The 19,058-nt window shown below is 44.8% G+C and overlaps 1 protein-coding gene across 1 annotated transcript in view; it reads right to left on the reverse strand.

The window, feature by feature from the left end:
- LOC121347313 overlaps window positions 1-16,708 on the reverse strand; it is a 30,898-nt gene extending 14,190 nt beyond the window's left edge. The window contains exons 1-7 of the mRNA XM_041425892.1: window positions 16,516-16,708; window positions 15,037-15,196; window positions 13,266-13,378; window positions 12,038-12,270; window positions 4,913-5,149; window positions 4,210-4,287; window positions 2,787-3,003 (exon numbers count right to left, since the gene is read on the reverse strand). Coding sequence (XP_041281826.1) covers window positions 2,787-3,003; window positions 4,210-4,287; window positions 4,913-5,149; window positions 12,038-12,270; window positions 13,266-13,378; window positions 15,037-15,196; window positions 16,516-16,708 — 1,231 coding nt within the window. The remainder of the gene's footprint in view (window positions 1-2,786; window positions 3,004-4,209; window positions 4,288-4,912; window positions 5,150-12,037; window positions 12,271-13,265; window positions 13,379-15,036; window positions 15,197-16,515) is intronic.
- Window positions 16,709-19,058: the final 2,350 nt, after the last annotated feature.

Consider the following 19,058-nt stretch of genomic DNA (forward strand, 5'->3'; position numbering starts at 1 on the left):
AGTGCACCTCCACAGTGCTCGGCTCACTTTTGTGGGGCTCATGGAGACAGGTTTGTGATGAGGGGGGCAGGAGAGGAGCCCAGGGGCTCTGTGCTGGAGAAAATCACTGTGCTGGATATGCCTGAGGTGTCCTTCTGCAGGGACAAGCACACGTCCCCCTGCCATGGGCTTCATGTCTGGTGTCTCGGTATAAATGGAAGTAACATGTTGCATATAGACAGGAAGATCAGGAGTGACATTGCACAAGGCATTTGCATAGTTTACAGTGAAAATGCACATTTTAAAAATCCCATCAGACTAATTCTTCCCTTAGGGTACAGGCAGTGATTCCCCCTGAAGACAGAGGTGTGTGTAGTGGAAGGTAACCCTTAGGATTTTTTGGTTATGTTTCATCATTTTTGGTTCTTCAGTCAGGATCCATTAGTAACTGTTGAAAAAGGTATTCACACAGGATCTAAAAACAAAGAGCCCTGCAGCCAAGGGACCTACACCCGAGCTGTCTAACAAAGCTAAAACTGAGATCACAGGCGTTCTGATGTTTAAAACTCATCATGAAATGATGGCACCATCCCAAAAGGCAGGAAAGGGCTCCTTGATATAAGAAGCAGAGCAGCTCTAAGCAAGCTAAGTAAAATGTTTTGAAAAAGTATCAGTATGGGAATGACTTGGGGCACTGAGCTTCCAACTTTGAGTTAGAGATCTACAGCCACAGAGAAAAAGAAATCACAGCCCCTTTGTCCTTATTACAGCAGGAAAAATACGTATTAATGTTATGATTGCTTCAATTTACTCATGTGAATATTTTGAGTGTAAAGCTAGCTGAACCTTTTTGTCAAAATTTATTTCCAACAGAGCATGCTACTTCTTTGAAGCCAAAATGTTTCATGGAAACATTGATTTCAACAAAAAGTTTTCAAGGGAAAGCTTCTGAGGTCCAGGCTAGAATCTCTAGTTACCTCTGGAGAGAAAGAGATTGAAAACCTGACCTTTTCAGATCCTTTCCAAAAACGGGCATTTGGATATAATTCCCTTGCACAAAAGCTTTACAAAGTTTGGGGGTTGTTCCAACAGGGAGCGACAATAAATTCAAAACCTCAAAACCCATCATGAGATGGAAGAGATGTGCCCTGACCAGCTGCACTGGTCAAATTGATAGATAATATTTGACCTCAAAGGATAAAGATGTGTAAAGAGTGAGAAGTGAGATTTTCTTTACTTTAGACTGCAATAATATTTGCCATGCCTCATGACCTCTCCGACTGCATTTTGGAACAACCCCCCACCTCCTCCTGGCTGGCAGCCCACTGCTGAAGGAGCAGAGATGTAGGACAGCCATTGAAGGGTAGATGATCAAACTCCTACTGAAAATGCCCTGGAGATGAGTTAAGTTCATTTTCCAATAGGCTGTTGGCATCCAAAGTCTCATGGCTCTATCAAGTAGCCCATTTCTGTCTGAACAGCTCTGCTTGATATGCAGGATCTCCCAGGGAAACAATGTCCAAAAGGAGAGTTAAGGTGTAGGGCACAGCTACTTTGTGCCAAAACCATCTGGCTCTGGTGAATAAAAGCTTCAGGGAAGGAGGGAATGGATGACTCAAGAATTTGTAATAGGAACTGGACACTTTCTTCTAGGTCATTATTTGGGATCAGAGCTTTAACCATTGCACTGACACTCCATGTGAAGTGTCTCCTGCTTAGCAGAGCTGGGGTTGTGCAGACAGGGATGTTTTGTTTTAAATGTTCTCTGAGGAGCCTCAGGATGGTACCCGAACGAGAATGACACCAGTCCTTGTCTCTTCCCGAGACTGGGTGATATAAATACATCTGCAGGGGCTGGTTTTGTTGGAGAATATGGTTTCTAATGGCAGAAGTCAGAGTGGAAAAAAATACTGTTGACTTTATCCAGGTGGGAATGTGAAAATTTCCTGTGTAATTGTCCATCTTTAGAGACAATGAAGTACTGAACTTTGAAGAAGGCTCAGGTGTAATCTCACAGAATGAATTATAAAATGAGTAGTACTTCCTTTCTTTTATCATTAAAATTATATTTCCAGTTTTCTTTTTCCCCTTTACAATTGCAGTTTAGCACAGCTCTAGGAGGAAATTCGATTTTATGTTACATTTTCTGTTTTTACTGCTAAAACAGAAGTGGCTTGTAGAGGATTTTACCTCTTATTTGGGATTTTACTTATTATGTCTATCAGTATTTTGTTCCCATACCTGACCTTAAATACATGTTTGAAAGAGGGCTTGAAAAATTACTTGTCTTCAATTTAAAGAGCACAATGAGAGATTCAGACTGACAATACAACTACCCTGTTTTGGTGTTTTGGCTCGTGGTAGGAAGAGGGTCTGGAATAGGGTGTAGGTGAGTTTGCTGGCTGTATCTTTCATTCACCCATAGTGAAGCCTGCATGATTTACTTTGAGCAGCACCATCTCTGTCCAGTGCTGGTCATACAGATCTCACTTGTGCAGGGTGACCCTTCTCTGTTCCTGTCAGCAATGGCTCACCACTTTGGACACTTCTAGCAAGGAATTTTGTTTGGATCACTTTGCCTCTCTAGAAGAGTTTATATTGACAAATAATTCTTGCAGATGGTGTGGTATCAGTGACTGCTGGCGCAACACTGACAGGGCAGGAGAAGCTTTGTGCCCATGGCATGAAAATCCTCCACTCCAACCACTTCCCCACCAGGGCTGGATGGGAGTGATTGCTTTGCAGTGTAGTGTCAGATTTGAAGGAGGAAAGCCCCCATTACAGCGCCCACCACGCTCAGCGCTTACCTTTGAGGCTGAGCTCACACGCCACCGCTTCTGCCTTGGCAAGCACCAGATCCACCACGGCCACCTTAGCCCCAGCTTCCCCCAGGGCGTGGGCAAAGGCCCTGCCAATTCCCTGCCCTCCTCCTGTGACATAGGCCACCCTGCCGTCCAAGCGCAGCCGCTCCAGGATGCGGCGCCGGCCGCAGCCCCAGAAGACATCGTCCTTCACCACTTCTGCCTGAAACAAGAGCACAAACACCCTGCACAGTCAGGGGCAGAGCTCACTGACAGCTGTGAAGGACTCTGCTGGTGAGAACGAGGTGGGAGCATGAGCAGGGATCCATGTCTTCTTGGCCCATTAATTAATACAAAAAGCATCACTAATTCAAGCCAAAAAGCCCCCTTATCCATACAGATATTAAGATCAAACACAGCACTAAGGTGCCAGACAATGGAGCAGAAGGGCTGTGCTTTAGGGAGATGCCACAACCATTCCATTTTCAGGAGAGCAGTGTATGGCATTTCCTAGCCTGGCTTGGGTACAAAGTCTCAGAAGTTGACTGATCAAGTCTTGTAGTTATTTCATCCCCAGGGCCCAATCTTGCCCTCAGGCTCAGCTAAGAGGCTAAGAACAAGGTTCCAAAGACAGGATTTGGGTCAAGTAGAGTGCAATCAAAATATCTTCAAAAGGCTGGTGCACAAATAAAGATATCAGCCAATAACTTAAACCAAGCTGTCATCTGATCAGCTGCCATACATCATTTCCCCCTGACTGGAATCAAAATGCAAAATACAAGATGTTTAAAATATTGAGTTTGAAATGCCAGGAATTACCAGTGGGTGTAGCTTTGGGAGTGCTCAGAAACTGCAAAACAACCAGCATGTTTGGGTCTGGGTTTACTGAGGTAGGCCATTAAGATTCCAGATGGGAATTTCATTACAGCTGGATGATGCCCACTACATAAAACAGAGAAAGATAAAAGCACCATTTTTTCCTTAGGACAAGCAAAATGTAAGGCCATTAAAAATATCCAGCTCAGAGAGCACAGGAGGCCATCCTGTGCTGCATTTGAGCAAAAACATGAACTATTTCAGAAATGTTGTTTTGGTTCATTACAGCTGGTCCTCAGCTCCATCTTCCCATGCATGGGAAGGATGGAAGAGCACCAGGCACTGACACCTGGTGAGCAGCACACCAGTCCTTCCAGAGACTCATCACAGGACCAGCTGATCTGAAAGGCTTTGCAAAGAATCAGCATTTATCATCTTTAGTGCAACCCTGGACTGGTGATGCTAAAGGGTGCCAAGCTCTTAGCTGCTAAAACCATGATCACAGTGCCACATGTTTGGGTTCTTGCCACCAAACCTCTGAAAATTATTTTTGTCCTTGTCCTTGGCAGAGTCAAAATATCCCCAGAAATGCTCACAGAGAGGAAATACCCACCTTGGACTCAATCACTGCATCTGGAGGCACAGGGCTCCTTCGGATGAGGCTCAGACCACTCTGCACAGGCAAAATCACCTGCAAATACAACACAATGCTCATCTGCTTGGTACCTGGCTTTCTGTCACCCAAATTCCACTGACATGAAGGATAATCATCAGGCCACAGTAGTTTTTCCCCTACTCCTGTTCTTTAGTTGAATCTCCCTTCAAGACAAATATTTCAGGCATTTGAATTTGCTCCCTTTCCTCTTCCAAACTCATTGCTTACACAAACGCCAGGGAAAAAAATGCAATCTTGTCTCTCCAGTTTCTAAAATCACAAGATATTGTTTGTGCATCCTATTACTTCTTCTTGTTATTCTCTTTGCTGACTCCTGTTGTGCTGGTGATGCCCTGCAGCCCCCAGAGCCTTTAAAGCAGAGTGGTGATTCTTTAGCTGTGCTGTAGAGCTGATTATTTAGTCTTTAAGTGCTCTCCTTTTATCTTGCCTTTTACACACTATAAGATGTAGACAGAGCAGGGACCACTCCTGAATATAGAAACTCATACCTAGAGCTCAAGTGAGGTGAATTATAATAAAATCTGAGTTCATTTTAGGTCCTTTGAATAATGGCACCAACAAAAGAAGTATTTTAAAGAGTACTTTGCAAAATCCATAGATACAGCACTGCGGGCACCTTAACCAATGGCATTGCACTAACCTGCTCAACACGAGGATCTGAATTAATCACTGAATTTAATTTTCTGACTGCTAGTACATTTTCATCTGATACGTTCTCCAGGTAGACTTGTCCTTTCATGAGTGTATTCTCTACACAGATCACTGCATCCATGCTCAGCAAGTGGTTATCCATGACAAAGCTGTAGTACTGAACAGCATTCCTTTGATCAGCATCAATAAAGACTATATCAAAGTGCTCGTCCTCAGCATGTAATGCCTGGGAAAAAATTATATTGGAGAAAACACTCATTATTTACCTGAAAGTTTAACATGTTGCCATTAATTTGTTGTTTATATAAACCCCAAACCAGACAGAAACTTGTTCTTTTAAGGTAACGCTGCTAGAAATGCTTCTGGAGATCTTGGGAGCTTTCCATGCTTTGCAAACAATTCTTCAGTAATGAATCTCTGAACTTCTCAAGGAAAATCAGGATATAATAGAGGATGGCTCGTCCCAGCTTATGGTGTTGAGAGTCACAGCAGAAACACCTGCATACCTTGAGTCAAAGTAAATTGATCCATCAGGGTAAGACTGACACCAAACCCTGACACTGAGGTGCTGCAAGTTCTCTCCTCTCAAAAGAGCAACTATCAACAAATTGAAGAGTGGCAATTATATCAATCTGGGGAAAAAAGGAGGCATAAGGCAGATCTGGGAATTGCAAACTAGTGTGTCCCACTTCAGTAGCAGGAAAAAGGTTGAAATCCCAATTAATATAGAATTATAAAGCACATGAAAGAACAGGTCATGATAGAGATAAAGCAGCATAGCCCCTGTGAAGGAAAATGATGTTTCTTTAATCTAAAAAAATGCTTTGGATGGCTCAGCAACAGAGAGGATAAAAGAGAACTGGCTGCTATCATCTAATTGGATTTTCAGAAATGTGGCACACCTTCCCTCCAAGCAGGCTGCTGATGATAATGTATAAAAGTGTTGATGGATGACCAGATGGGAGCCTTTACAGCCTTCTCCTGTGGCAGTTAATGCACTCGCTGCCCAAGAGGCTGCTATGGAATATTTCAGATTCCATCTGGGACTATTTAACTGCATCTGTGTGCATTGCAATGAAACAACAGCTCATCCACCTATCTCAGGGAGCAGAAATGCTTTCAAGTCTTTGCATTTCAAGGGAAAAGAGAAACAGTTCTGTTTTCCAGAAGTCACTGTCTCTACCATGACTTTTAATGGTGCTTCTTGCATCCAGATTTCCCTTTTGTGTTTAGAGACCTTGTGCACAAGAAGTGATGAGCCATCCCTTGGGAAGCACCAGCAAAAGCATCAACAAAGGCAACAGAATGTGAAAAACTGGTTTGGTTTTGGGAGTAAGTAAGGCTAATGGCTCCAAAAGAGAGATTTCAGGAGCCTTTCTGAGGCAGGAGTGTGTGGATCAGACAAGAAAATCAAGGAAAGCAGATTGTTGAAGCTCTGAACTCCTCTGTTGTGCAAACTGGTGTCATTGTGAGCTTGTTAGTGGTGGGGAATTAAGCCTGGATAGTCACATTTCACTGTGGATGCTTGATAGCACAGAAACTCTGTTGAGAGCATTCACGAGACCACATTTAGGACACACTACACTACAATGAAAGAAGACCTTAAGGCCAAATATATGCTGGTTTATTATAAATGTAGGAGAAACTGGGACATCTGGATTCCTGGGATTCAGCTTTTCATTTCATGACCAACAAGAAATTCTTGCCCTGGTTCCCTCTTGAGCCACGTTGGTGGAAAGCAGCAGGGACATTTTTGCTACTGTGGAAGAGAATCTTACATCAGGCTGCACCTCAGTCAGTCTGTCCAACGTGGGTACTTCAGGAAGGGTCAGAAGATGAAAGCTGGGTGCAGGAGCCCATCACAAAGAGGGTTAGAGGTCACATTCCTCAGGGAGAAGAGCCAAAGCCAAATTCAAGTAATTATCATGACTTATCACCACTTTCTGACTTGTAACCTTCCTGGGTGGAGGAGGTGGGGGGCAGACATTCAGAAACAGATGTGGCCATGGCTGAACATATGTTACTCCTGCTCAGTGGGATGGCTCCCTAATGAAAAAGAATCTCACTTTTATGCATTGACTTCATTAGGTCCATATGGAGTTGTGCAGCTCTCTGGATATTAGCTGGACTTCTCATTTCAGCCCTCTTTCTGTACTGCCTACCTGCTGACAGCTTATCTCTTTCTTATCTGTCTTTTGATACAGATAAACCACCTTTCAACATCACAGCATCCATCCCAGGAGGGTGCTTGGGCTGGATGTGTAACCAGGGCACACCAGGCTTGTCCTTGGGTGTGCCAGGCCATGGTTTCTAAGGCATTTCTCTTCTGCCACTTCACTGAGTCCTGAATGACCAACTAGAAAGGTCACTTGGGCATCCAGATACCTGACACATGGAAGGAATAACCTGAGTTTGTCCTGGAACCTGCCTTCATTTGAGCTTCTTTTTTCCACAGGTTCATAATTGCTGCTGGGTTTCCCATATTTAGCTAGAAACAGCTCCAGGGCTATAAGAGGAATCCATGAAATTCCTTGAACCAGCCTTACCTTAAGAGCAGCCTCTAAACAGCAGGATGACTGCCACAGGGAGACGAAAATGCCTGTTTCCTGGAGCCCCTTGGCTAGCAATACACAGGTCACCCAGGCAGGTGGTCACCATGGCCAGGACACCACCCTGGAGAGGGTTTCCTCACTGCCAGCACCCACTGCTGGACAAAAACAGCCAGAAAATAAAAGATCTGCTTTAACTGCAGAGCCAAGCACTGGAAAGATGGGTACAGTGGTGGAAAGGACAACTCCATGCTGTCCAGTATGGATGAGGGGGTTTAAAATGAGGGATTGACACTCTGGCCCTCCCAGCACAGACTGGGCCAGGCCCTGCCTGGGACCTCACAGCACTCTGGAGATGCCATTGTCCTTTTCTTGGAGAGGCAGAGCCCAAATGCCTCCAACTGTGAGGAAAGCTGAGATCCAGAAGGAAATAATCTGCCTGCAAAATATCCTGCTGAAACTAATTTCCTGAGTGTTTACAGTGCAATCCCTGCTCCTTGCTACAGAGTCATCATAGATGGTAACAGATGGCAATAAGAGTTTTAATTCAGAACAAACTTGGCTAAAATTAATGCTTTTGCTTACAGCGAGTCATTAATTTCCTTTCAGATTAAAAAAAAAAAAAAGTGTAACACTGCATTCAATTGAGGAGATGTACCAAAAGTGACCATGAGAAAGGGCACAGCAGCACAAAAGATAAGGGAGAGGACATCCCAAATAAAAACATGAATGAATCTTCTGCCAAAGCTCAGAGCAAACTTGATTGGAGTCCTGATCAGAGACAACACTCTCATAAGGCACATACAAACTCAATCAGAAAAAAAATGACTGCCCAGTTCCTTTGATATGGATCATACAGTCAGCATATTTGTAATAAAGATGTACTCAAAACTTATTACCTTTCCTGTGCCTTGTTCTTGACCTAAATGTAATAGCAATCTATCCTTGGGGTGCACAGAATACATGAAAAAGTACAGTTTCCTTTTAAAACACCATTAGAATATTTTACTGTGTGTGGACATACACTCTTGTTACTCCTAAACGCTATTCTATTGAGAACAGTTTATATTCACCAGCAAAGCAAAATCTCTAGGGAAGCCAGAGAGGGAATGCAATTTCTAGTAATAACAGCTCACAACAGTGAATACTATCCACTTATCCCCACAATTTCCAGCTATTTTGGACTCCTTTCTGAATTAACCTTTCATATCAAAAGGAGCAATTCTAGAGCACACTAGAGACTCCGACACAATTTCATGCATAATTTATTCACTCAGTTCAACATTAAACGCAGAGTCCTTGACTTTGTCAAGGTGGATTCTGTTGGCAGACTTCACAAGCAGCAAAACAGGAGAAATGAGATCTGCAGCTCAACCTCTTCACCTATTCTGTCTGCTAACAGGAGGGAAAAAAGAAGAAAGCAAACCCCGACATGCTTCCACACTGCCCTGCAATCAGCAGGATTGGCTGCAAACACCGTGTTATTTTTGTGTTGCTTTTTCAATTTGAAAATGGAAGGATCAAAATAATGGATGGGAATAATTTTCTGATAGTTTGCGTTCCCTCCAGACTCAATCCTGCATCCATTGTTCATCAAAATCCACTGGGATTTGAAGGAAGCTCTTTGTGCAGGATCAGGCTCTTGCTGGTAGCAGATCCACGGCAAGGCACATAATCCAGGCATGGCTCAACAGAGTTCAGACTTCAGGGAAGATTTGTTGGGAAATGGTTTTAAACATTGGCCCAGGACACATTGAATAGGTAGCTAATTCCCACCAGAAACACCTGTACCTGAGACTGAACCTGAAGAAAGGCTTCCCCTCCATCCACATTTTAAAATACCATGTAGAATTCCTGAAGCCCTTGGGCACAGAGGGTTTGTGGTCTGTGTGAGCTCTGCTCTGCTGGGGACCTCACCCAGCTTGGCAGTGTCTGTCCCTCCTGTGTGGGGAAGGTGGAATTTTATCACCGTGCCCTCAGGTATCAAATGAACCTTACCATGTATTTGAGCTCTCTGGCTCCTGTCTGATACTCAGCATCCCTTGACAGGTCAAAATCCCAGATGTTTTGTGATCTGGGACAAGGGGGAGGCAAACAGGCCAACCCCACCAGTGCTGTGTGATAACACAAGGGAGCACAGAGGCTTCAGAGAGCCTGGCCAAGGTTCTGCCATGGACTGCTGTGCTGCCTTTGCTCTGCTCTCTGCTCGCTCCCAGCCCTGCTGGGCCATGGATTTGGGTGAAAAAGCCAAAGCCACAGGGGTGACATAATGGCCCCACTGTCTGAGGTGCACTGGCACAGATTTGTTGCATCCTTATGGCAACTGCTGCAAGATCTAGCAGCTTCTTGTAAAGGGTAGAAGCAATTGTGGGGACACATCCTGCAGCACCTGGACGATACCTGAGGCTGGGATGCAGCTCCTGGGTAGACTAGTTTTACACCAGAAGGGAGAGATCATACTCCTTCTGACAGTTTGGACACACTGAATCACACCTTCATGCAGCAGAGAAGGAATCCCCTGACAGGTAGTTAATCTATAGACCATATGGCATTTTCTTGCTTTGAATGGGCCAGGGCAGTGAGGCAAATCCTGCTTCCAGGAGTTGTATTACTGTGAAAATTTGAGGAGCAGCAGATAACCAGAAAAATTGCCTTGCTGTACTCAGCTTAGAAGCAAGATTCAGCCATCATCACCAAGCAAGAAAGCTGCATCAGACACCTCCAAAGAGCAGTTGGTGGGTGACCAGCTCTGCCCTCCAGTTTCTACACCTGGACAAGAACGACACCTAGGGCTGCAGACTCCATAGGCAGCAAGGACAATCCTCACCAGAATCCAGCTCTTCTAAACCTCACTGTGCTCCTCAGTAAATGTTAGCCAGGTCTGCCTCCCCACAGACAAGAAGGGACTGAAATGTTCTCCTCCTCCTCTGCGAAGCTGAGCTGTGAGAGCCCTGCTGTGCCATCCCTCCCCCAGCTCCTGCCTTTCAGCAAAGGAAGCCTGCTCATTCTCCAGCCTACACTGGTATCTGAGAGGGAAAAGGCAGCATGCTGTCCACAGGCTGAGCCTCTTCCACATCCCCAGACATCCCATGCAGCTGCCACACTCCAGCTGGGCAGCCCTCAAGAAGCCCAAAATGCAAATGCACCAGAGAGGCCACCAAATTCATTGCTTCAGCATTTACAGCCGTTGTGGTTTAAACCTGTAGGACAGTCCTGATTGTCCTGATACTGATGGCAAAACGCCTGCCACACTGAATAGCAAAAGTTCAGAGCCCAGTGCAGAAATCCTGCTCAGAAAGGTGTCCCCATGCTGGGAGCTCTCCTGCCAAACATGAGCATCTCTGTTCCCAACAGCTCCAAGAGGTATTTGAAGTTCTGAGCACCTGCAGAACTGGGGTCAGGATGGGCCTTCATGTTGCAATTGGAGGATATAAAATCAATTGCAACATTCTGTTTTAAGGATTTAATTTTCATGTCTTTGCTCCCTTCTTTAATCTCTACACAGCATGTACTCTGCCTGCCTCTAGATATTTTAATTCAGTCACAGTAAGTCAGTTGCACAGAATGGGCACTAGAGAGCAACAGCAATTCAATTAATTTCACACTCACTGCGGGGAGCTGGGATTTTAAATGCTGCACATTGCAGGTGATCTGTAACATTTCGGTTTTTTGGTATACTTGCAAAGCTCTTTGTTTCTTTCTTATCAAACTTGCAGGTCATGAAAACCAGAGGTCAGAAAGCTCCTGGCCATTTCATTTTAGAAATAAATATGGTGTCTGCTAATGCAAATAAAGTTACAATCAAGCTCACACTGACACATCCTGATTGAAAATGAAATCAGATCAAATTGATTTGTGTTAATAATAGGAGGGCTTTTTAATGAACCTGGTATGGGCACCACCTCTCTCATGCTGGACCCACAGCAGCCTCCTGGAGATCCATAAACTGGAATTAAATGTGAGCTGCCAGCAATCATAAGATTTCTCTGCCTTGGGACAAAGTCACCAGTCAGAATGAAACAAGTCCAGCTAAGGCATTATTTCTCTGAGGCTAATCACATTGCTCTGGAAGTGAGAAAGTGGGGTCTAATTCATCTAAGAGTTTGCTGTGGGGAAAAATAGTGAGAGGTTTTGGCAGAATTACAAACTTCTCTAGGAGTTTCCTAGCTCTTGTGAACACTGGGAGAAAGCTGTCCTTCTCAAAAGTTGGCTCAGCAGGGTACAGATCCATTCTTCCTGTTTGTTATGTTTGGAATTAGGGACCCGAGACAAAGCCAACCCTTGTTGAGTTAAACTGCCATTGAAGCCTACCGACCTACATTGAGAGCCTGTCATTCCTCTGATCAAAAAGCTGCAGGATTTTAGTTCAAAGAGAGAAAAACTGTCTTGTGTGACAGAGCTGCCCCAGCATACATTGGAAATAAGAAATAACCTCGGTGCAAGAGTGTGTCCAAGCAAACCAGAGCCACCACCCAGCATCGTGTGGGCAGGGAAGAAGACCTGCCTGAAATTGTTTAATGTGCTCTTCACAAGAGCTCCCAAACTCCCTTCCCAGCTGATTTTACCTCCAAGGTGTCTGCCACTGGTCCCACTCGCATGCTTATCTTTTTGCCATCTGAGGAATAATCAAATGCCTCCTGGCTGTTCACCCCGAGGTACGGCTCTTCTGCACAGGCAAAGATTTTGCCATTGTCTGGCAATTCCTCTGCAATAGCAAGGATACTGCAACCTTTAACCTTGCCAATTAATAAAATCTTCCTGGCTCTGATCATATGGACAAACATCCGAAAAATTTGGCCTGTGGAAAGACAAGAATGAAAATTTTAAAATAAAACCATGAGAAAGACTATCCTTTTTTCACAGTGAAAATTAGATGTGCCTTTTAAGTGATCATTTAAAAAAATCTAATCTTAAAACACTCTCAAATAAAGGTTTAACCACAGAATCTGACAAAATTTCACCTAAAAATGCAGCTAAAAGACAACAGAATAAAAGGACTGATTTTAAATGTAGAACCTTTATCATCAATGCTGCTATTGTTCAAGTGCTTGTTAAATAGTGCTTGAAATATTGCATATTTTAACATTCCCCCCATATGAAAATGGCTTTGAGATGGCTCCATATTCTTTCTGGAATCCAGCATTAAAAAAAAAAAAAAATCACTACATTACCTTGCATTTGCTCTTAGAGTCATTATCCCTAGACAGCACCATCATTTAAGAAATTTATCATCAGTGGTGTCCTTCGAACAATGTATTAGTGTAATAGATTATAAGAGTACTTCACTGGGATGATATATTGCTCCAAAGATGAGAACATCTGGGAAGAATGAATCTGGGAATAGATTTAGTGTAATAGGTTTCATAAGAGGATACAAGCCTGGGTATTTCTGCTTGTAAAGGTGCAGAGCTTGGCCACAGCCACCTTCACCACAAAAAGCATATAAACCCCTATCAGACATCCCAAGCCCAAACCAGAAGCTTTTTCCATCCCTTTCCCTTCCAGGAAGGTGATGATCTCTTTGCTGTTCTCTGAGGGATGGGGCTGGCACTGGGAATTAAAGCACTTTTATGTGGGCACTTGTGAGCAAATACACATGGAAGGCAGGGTACAGGAAAACTCATGACAGAGGAAGATCAAAGCCCATAGGAAGCTCATATATTTCTTTATAAGTAATTTCCCACATTTTCTGAGCATTCCTATGGCATTTATCCTCCCCTTACTCAAGACAAAGTAGAGGATAATAGCTTCAACTTCAGTGACAGCCTTTACACCAATCTGGTGCATTTTTACCCTCTTGGCCGAACAACTTGCCATTCAAAGAGCCAGAGGCACGTATTTCCTGCAGCCTGACTCTGCTTTCACCTCCTTCAGCATCCCCTGGGATGGGCTTAGGTGAAGTTTTTCTGGGAAAAAAAAAAAAAAAAAACATTTCGGTATTATGATAATAATCAAAATTTGAGCATCCAGAATAAAAAGCAGCAACCAGGAGGGAACTCCTGGAAAACCTCCATCTGTGCATGACCATGAAAAATTAGCCCAGAAGGATCACAAGTATCCTAAATTCCAGTCCTAAGAGAACCTAGTTTGGCAACAAGAACATCTCAGTGCTGGCAGTCACCCCAGTCATAGGAGCTTGGGAAGGAGGGAACCTGGGACCAAAGGAAAGAATTCCCCACTGTTCAACCCCAAACCTTTCCCATTTTCAGCTGGTCCCAGACAGATCTCTATCTGCTGCTTTGGAGTGAATTACTCCAGTTACCCTGGCCAGGTTTTGTTCAGTTCTACAGTTATTAGTTTTGTTCCAGCCAAAAATAAGGTTTCTTTGCATAACAGGGGAAAATATATTAAATCTAATTTTTTTTTTTTATAAGACAGGGAATAAAAATGTTTTTCTTCACAAAGTGCTCAGAAAGCAGGGTGCCTCCAGATGCTATTTCACAGAAGTCAGGCCTGTGACAATGACTCTGGATGAAGTGAGATGTTACCTATTACACAGGGAAGGCAATAGAGGACTGGAAGAAGCCCATAGCCTCCAGACAGGTTAGATTACCCTGTGTGAAGAAAGTAACCACCAGAAATGGATGGTGATCATTCTTTGGGCCAGAATTTAGAGCCATTTCAGTGGTTTTTTTCCTCCAGCTCCCCCCCCCTCTGCTCCTCAGTAAAATGAGAAAGAATTCATAACCCGTGTCAGCCACAGTCAGATAATCCAAGACTTAAAGAGTAGAACATTTCATATAACCTCTTTTCTGCCCCTCACAAATGCTTTAACAACTTTAATAAGATAATGTATAGCTATTATCCTACAGCAAGTGTAAGTCAAACAACTATCAGCTATTATTTCAGCAACAGAGAGAACGCTCAGCGTTCCCATAATCCACAGCCTGGAACAGTTTACACATTGTCAATTTTAGACAGAACTGGCTTTTTCCACATATCAAAATGTACACTGATAAATGGGAATTGTTTAGCAGACCCCACACGGCTGGGTAATATAGTGTAGCTCAAAAAAGAATAATGAGGGTATCAGTTGGACTTCTGAATTAATGATACCTTAAATTAGTTTAATTAATTAGTTTAGTTACCAGAGTAATTTAGTTAGCAGATTAATTAATGTTTGTTGAGTGCTTGGAGATAAAAACCACATATAAAGGCTGTTATTAGAGGGTGGATCCAGAGGTGCAGGTTTTCCTCACTCTTTATTTATTCCAGCACCAGCTGGATCCAGGGGCTCACTCTCTGAGCCTTCCAGCAAGCACAGTGTGGAGGTTGGTGTTCCCCAGGGTATGTTCCAACTCAGACACTGCCACAGCCAGCAATCAGCTGGGAGAATATCTCCTAAAATTTGCACTTAAAGCTTTTTGTTCTCACCTCCTTTCCTGCAGGCTGTGGGCTCACACACACATCCATGCACGCTTTGCTACACGTTTGGGTGCACTTAAGTCTCATTCCACTTCCTGCTGCTGTCCCCCACGTTTCTGGCATGTTCTGGACAGAAAATCTAACAAGATATTCATCCCACCACAGACAAAAGCACCAGGCTACAAAGGAGAATCTGTACCTCTTGGAAGCTGCCATTGCATCCAGGTAAGGGTCTAGTCCAAGAGCAACATCAAGAGCTTTTTGTAAGTAATTTCTGAGCTGTTCAGGTACATGAGGGTCGTTGAGGGCTATTTCTTTGGCTTTGAGAAGGTTCTCAGCAATGTGCCCAGCCGGAGTTTCTGAAATGGAAATTAAAAGAGAGAATAATGATTCCGTAACTGCTCAATCAGTGGAAGTGGAGTTTAAAGTACATAAGCACAGGTGTGCTTTTTTTTTTAATACAAAATATAGGGTTGTGAAGGGCTATGAAAACAATCACAAAAACCTTTTCAAACTGAAAACATTCTATACTTCTAATAGATTTTTAGCTGTATGCATTCTCCCTTTTTCCCCTCAGAGCTGATCCAGAATAAGAATGTTTTAAACACATGAATTTTGTTTTTAAGGCTCCAAGACAAACATCAAACACCAAAAAACTGCATATAAACCCTGCTCCTCCAGGTCCAATTTTCCTTGAAGGAAAGAGAATGCTTTCCAAAACTGCTTTTGCCAAACCAGGCAGGAGATGCAGGCAGTGGGTGAAGCTTTGTAAAAAGGAGGATTTTTGTGTCAGTGGGATGCACAAATGTCCCCAAGCTGTGTCTGTGCCAGGGGGGCTGCTGTGCACCACACATGTCAGCATTTCTGAAACGTGCACACCTCTCCAAGATCCAGATCCCTTGCTCTGGGAGCTAAAGCAATGCTGCCCATGGCACTGAACCTGCCCTGAGATCCCAGAAAACCTTTATGGCAGCAATCCACCATGGATCACAGCAAGCTGTGGCCACAGAGGCGAGGCAAGGCTCTGGGGAACTCCCCCACTCCCCAAGTGTGAGAGCACGTGCTGGGTTATGAAAGCACCTGTGAGACACAGGCCAAGAGGCTGGGGTGGAGCAGATTGCCCCTGGCAGGGTTTTATTGCCTGGGATAGAAAGGCTGCAGAGAACTACGTGGAGTGAGTGAAAAAAGGACATCTCTTTTACTTCTGTGGCTTTGCAGTACCTGAAGGGAGCCTATGAGAAGGATGAAGAGAGAACATTATGAGGCATGTGGTATCAGGACAAGGGGAATGGCTTCAGACAGAAAGAGATAGGTTTAGATTAGATATTAGGGAGAAATTCTACTCTGAGAGGGTGATGAGACCCTGGCACAGGGTGCCCAGAGCAGCTGTGGCTGCCCCTGGATCCCTGGAAGTATCCAAGGCCAGGCAGGATAGGGCTTGGAGCAGCCTGGCACAGTGGAAGGTGTCCCTGCCATGGCAGGGGGATGGATTGTGATGGGCTTGAAGATCTTGTCAAACCAGCCCATTCAGTGACTCTGTGATACAAGGCCACGATTTACATCTCATCCCAGTCTCTAACCATCAGGGGAAGATTTTATCTCTTCCAGCAGTTTTATGAATAATTGCAGCTGCAGGAATTTTCCCAGACCCCTTTCCCAAACCATGCTGGTTGCTGACCCCAGCCCAGCTGCACTTCCAGTGAAAAGGACACATACTCTTCTTGCAGCATTTTCACCACTGTAAGAGGGAGCATCCCTGGGCTCCCACTGCTCAGCTGGAGAGTGCTGGAGGTTGGGATCTTCTCATCCTCCCTGCCAAGCACTCTGAGGCTTTTTGCTAATTTAGGGGTAAAAACATGTTTATAATCCATGTCGGCTTTTAGTAATCATCATGTTCTGCTTCTGGGTAAGTAACAGACAGGGATTGCCTGTCACACAAAGGGGAGGAAACAAGACTTAAACTCAGCTGTTTTGTAAGCTGTGTTATAACACCAAACGTGAGAGCCAAGAGGTGCTGCAGGGAGGGGGCACAGGCAGGGCATGCCAGGGGCAACCCTCCATCCAAGCTTACACAACCTTTGCAGGGAGTGCTGCATTTTTTGCAGCTTGGTGATGCTTTGGGCCAACAGCAGAGGTCAGAATTGCCCTCATTTATGCAAGCACCAGACAAGTCAGGGCAGAGCTCAGGGCTGGCTGCCCGGCCCAAGGCCCTGAGCACTAAGGTGAGCTACACTTTATGTAACTACATTTTTTTAAGGTTATTCCAGGAAAAAGTGCTTTATTTCTTTGCAGAGCTCTACACAATCCCAGAAAAACTGCTGGAGTGTATTAAGCACTAAATCAGACTTCCTGACTGTGTTCCTACGGATCTATGTATGCACAGACATCTCTTTCCATTTCCCATCTAGTTCTACATTATCAGCAAGAGGAGAAAAGAAAAACAGCTCACTCAGAGGAAGAAAATGCTGAAAATAGCCCTTCCATGAAAGAGCAGGAAAGGGCTGCTTTAAGTCTCCAGCAGCTTCATAAAGATAAGGTGGCAGTTCTTAAAATGGACCATTCTTGATAGCAGAATGGTTCCCAGCACCTTCCTGGGCAGGTGCTGAGAGCACAGCCACCCTGTTTTACATCTAAGCTGAACAATAAACTGCAGCTTTTCCTCTGTCTGAAATCAGAAACTTTTAATTCACACCAAAGTCAGTACTGTATGTGTGGGACATCAGTGTTCCCTGAGCAGACAAGCAGTGCAGTGCCATGGAGGGACCTGCTGCTCCAGAACCAAATTAAACTCTGCAGTTTGTGCTCAGATGGCACTTTTTAGGTGGGGAAAAGAGGAGAACACTTCATTGTTTGCAGGGGACCACCCTGAAGGAGGCACAGAGACAAGAAGACAATCTGGATTTGGCAAAAACAAAGCAAAAACACAAGAACAAAAAGACCAAATTTTTACTTCCCATTTTAGGCTATCCTCATTTCACCTTCCAGGCTCTAGATCTGTTTTGCAGCTGCAGAAATGCCTTCCAAAGAGCCCCCCTTCCCAGCCAGGGCAGAGCACTGAACCTGATCCACCTGAACTCTTTGCTGCCAGACTCTTTGGTGCTCCAGTGCCAAGCACTTTGGCAGGAGCTGCTCCGTGCTAAGCACTTGGAAATCCACTCTGCTAAAACCATCCCCCAACAACTCCAGCCATCATATTCACCAAGGCACCTCAGGCACTGACAACAGCTTATCCCAACCCTCAGCTCTTTGCCTTGGTGTGTAAACATGTGTCCCAGCACAGGGCTTGTCATGGGAGACAGGCAGCAGCTTAGGGATGGAGTGGGTGCTTGAGGAAGCAGCCAGAGAGGGGATGCTGCTGCTCATGGCATGAACCAGGGATCTAAACTCTGACTGAACTTCAGGGGAATGCAAGGAAAATGTACACTACCTGATGCATTTTCTACAGGTTCTACTGCTAGAAAATAAGTTGAAAAGCTGAATCTCCCCAGTGCCCCATTAGGGAGAGAAATTATTTCTAAAACAAGCATGGCAATCCATCAGAAATTAGTCACAGGCAAAACTCTCTTGACATTGCAAGCCTCCACCATCCCACCATTCCTTTCTCCTGGGACTGTCCCACTCCCTCCAGTCCAGGTTCATGCAAACCCAACTCCTGTGCTGAGCCTCTCCCCTCTCCCTGACAAAGCCACCCTCTGCTCCTTGCTGCCAAGCCACAGAGCCTGCAGGTACCCTCTCCATGGGGAAGGTGGGGACCCTGGACTAGGGGATCACTCGGTGTCCTTGCTGTCACACCGCTCTCCCAGAGCTCCCCACCCCACACAGGGAGTTTACCTGAAGGGTTATTCATGTTCCTTCTTGTCCCCTGGCCTCAGAGGATGCTGTGGTGGGTTTGCTGCCTCTGCAGAGCAGGAGGTTGGTGCTTGGGTGCCCGCTGAGGGGACAAAGTCTCCTCCCTCAATCACCAGGGCAGAGCTCCAGCCCTTGGGAGAGGCTGCACGGGGAGGATGGCTCCAGGCTGGGCTGCACCCTCCTGACCCACCCAGAGCACAGGCAGCAGGTGAGATCCAACAGCATCTGACATGAGAAAGGCACAACAAAAGAGCCGACTTTCAGTGCCTCTGCTTTACATAAGAGTTAGTTCACATCCTGACCTCGGGAAGCTGCTGGCTCTCACAAAGTAATTGGCAGTTTCATAACCTTCCAGTTACATATCACAGACAT

The sequence above is a fragment of the Onychostruthus taczanowskii genome, unplaced genomic scaffold (genome assembly GCF_017590055.1).
Source record: "Onychostruthus taczanowskii isolate IOZ18803 unplaced genomic scaffold, ASM1759005v1 scaffold9, whole genome shotgun sequence".
Lineage (NCBI taxonomy): Eukaryota > Metazoa > Chordata > Aves > Passeriformes > Passeridae > Onychostruthus > Onychostruthus taczanowskii.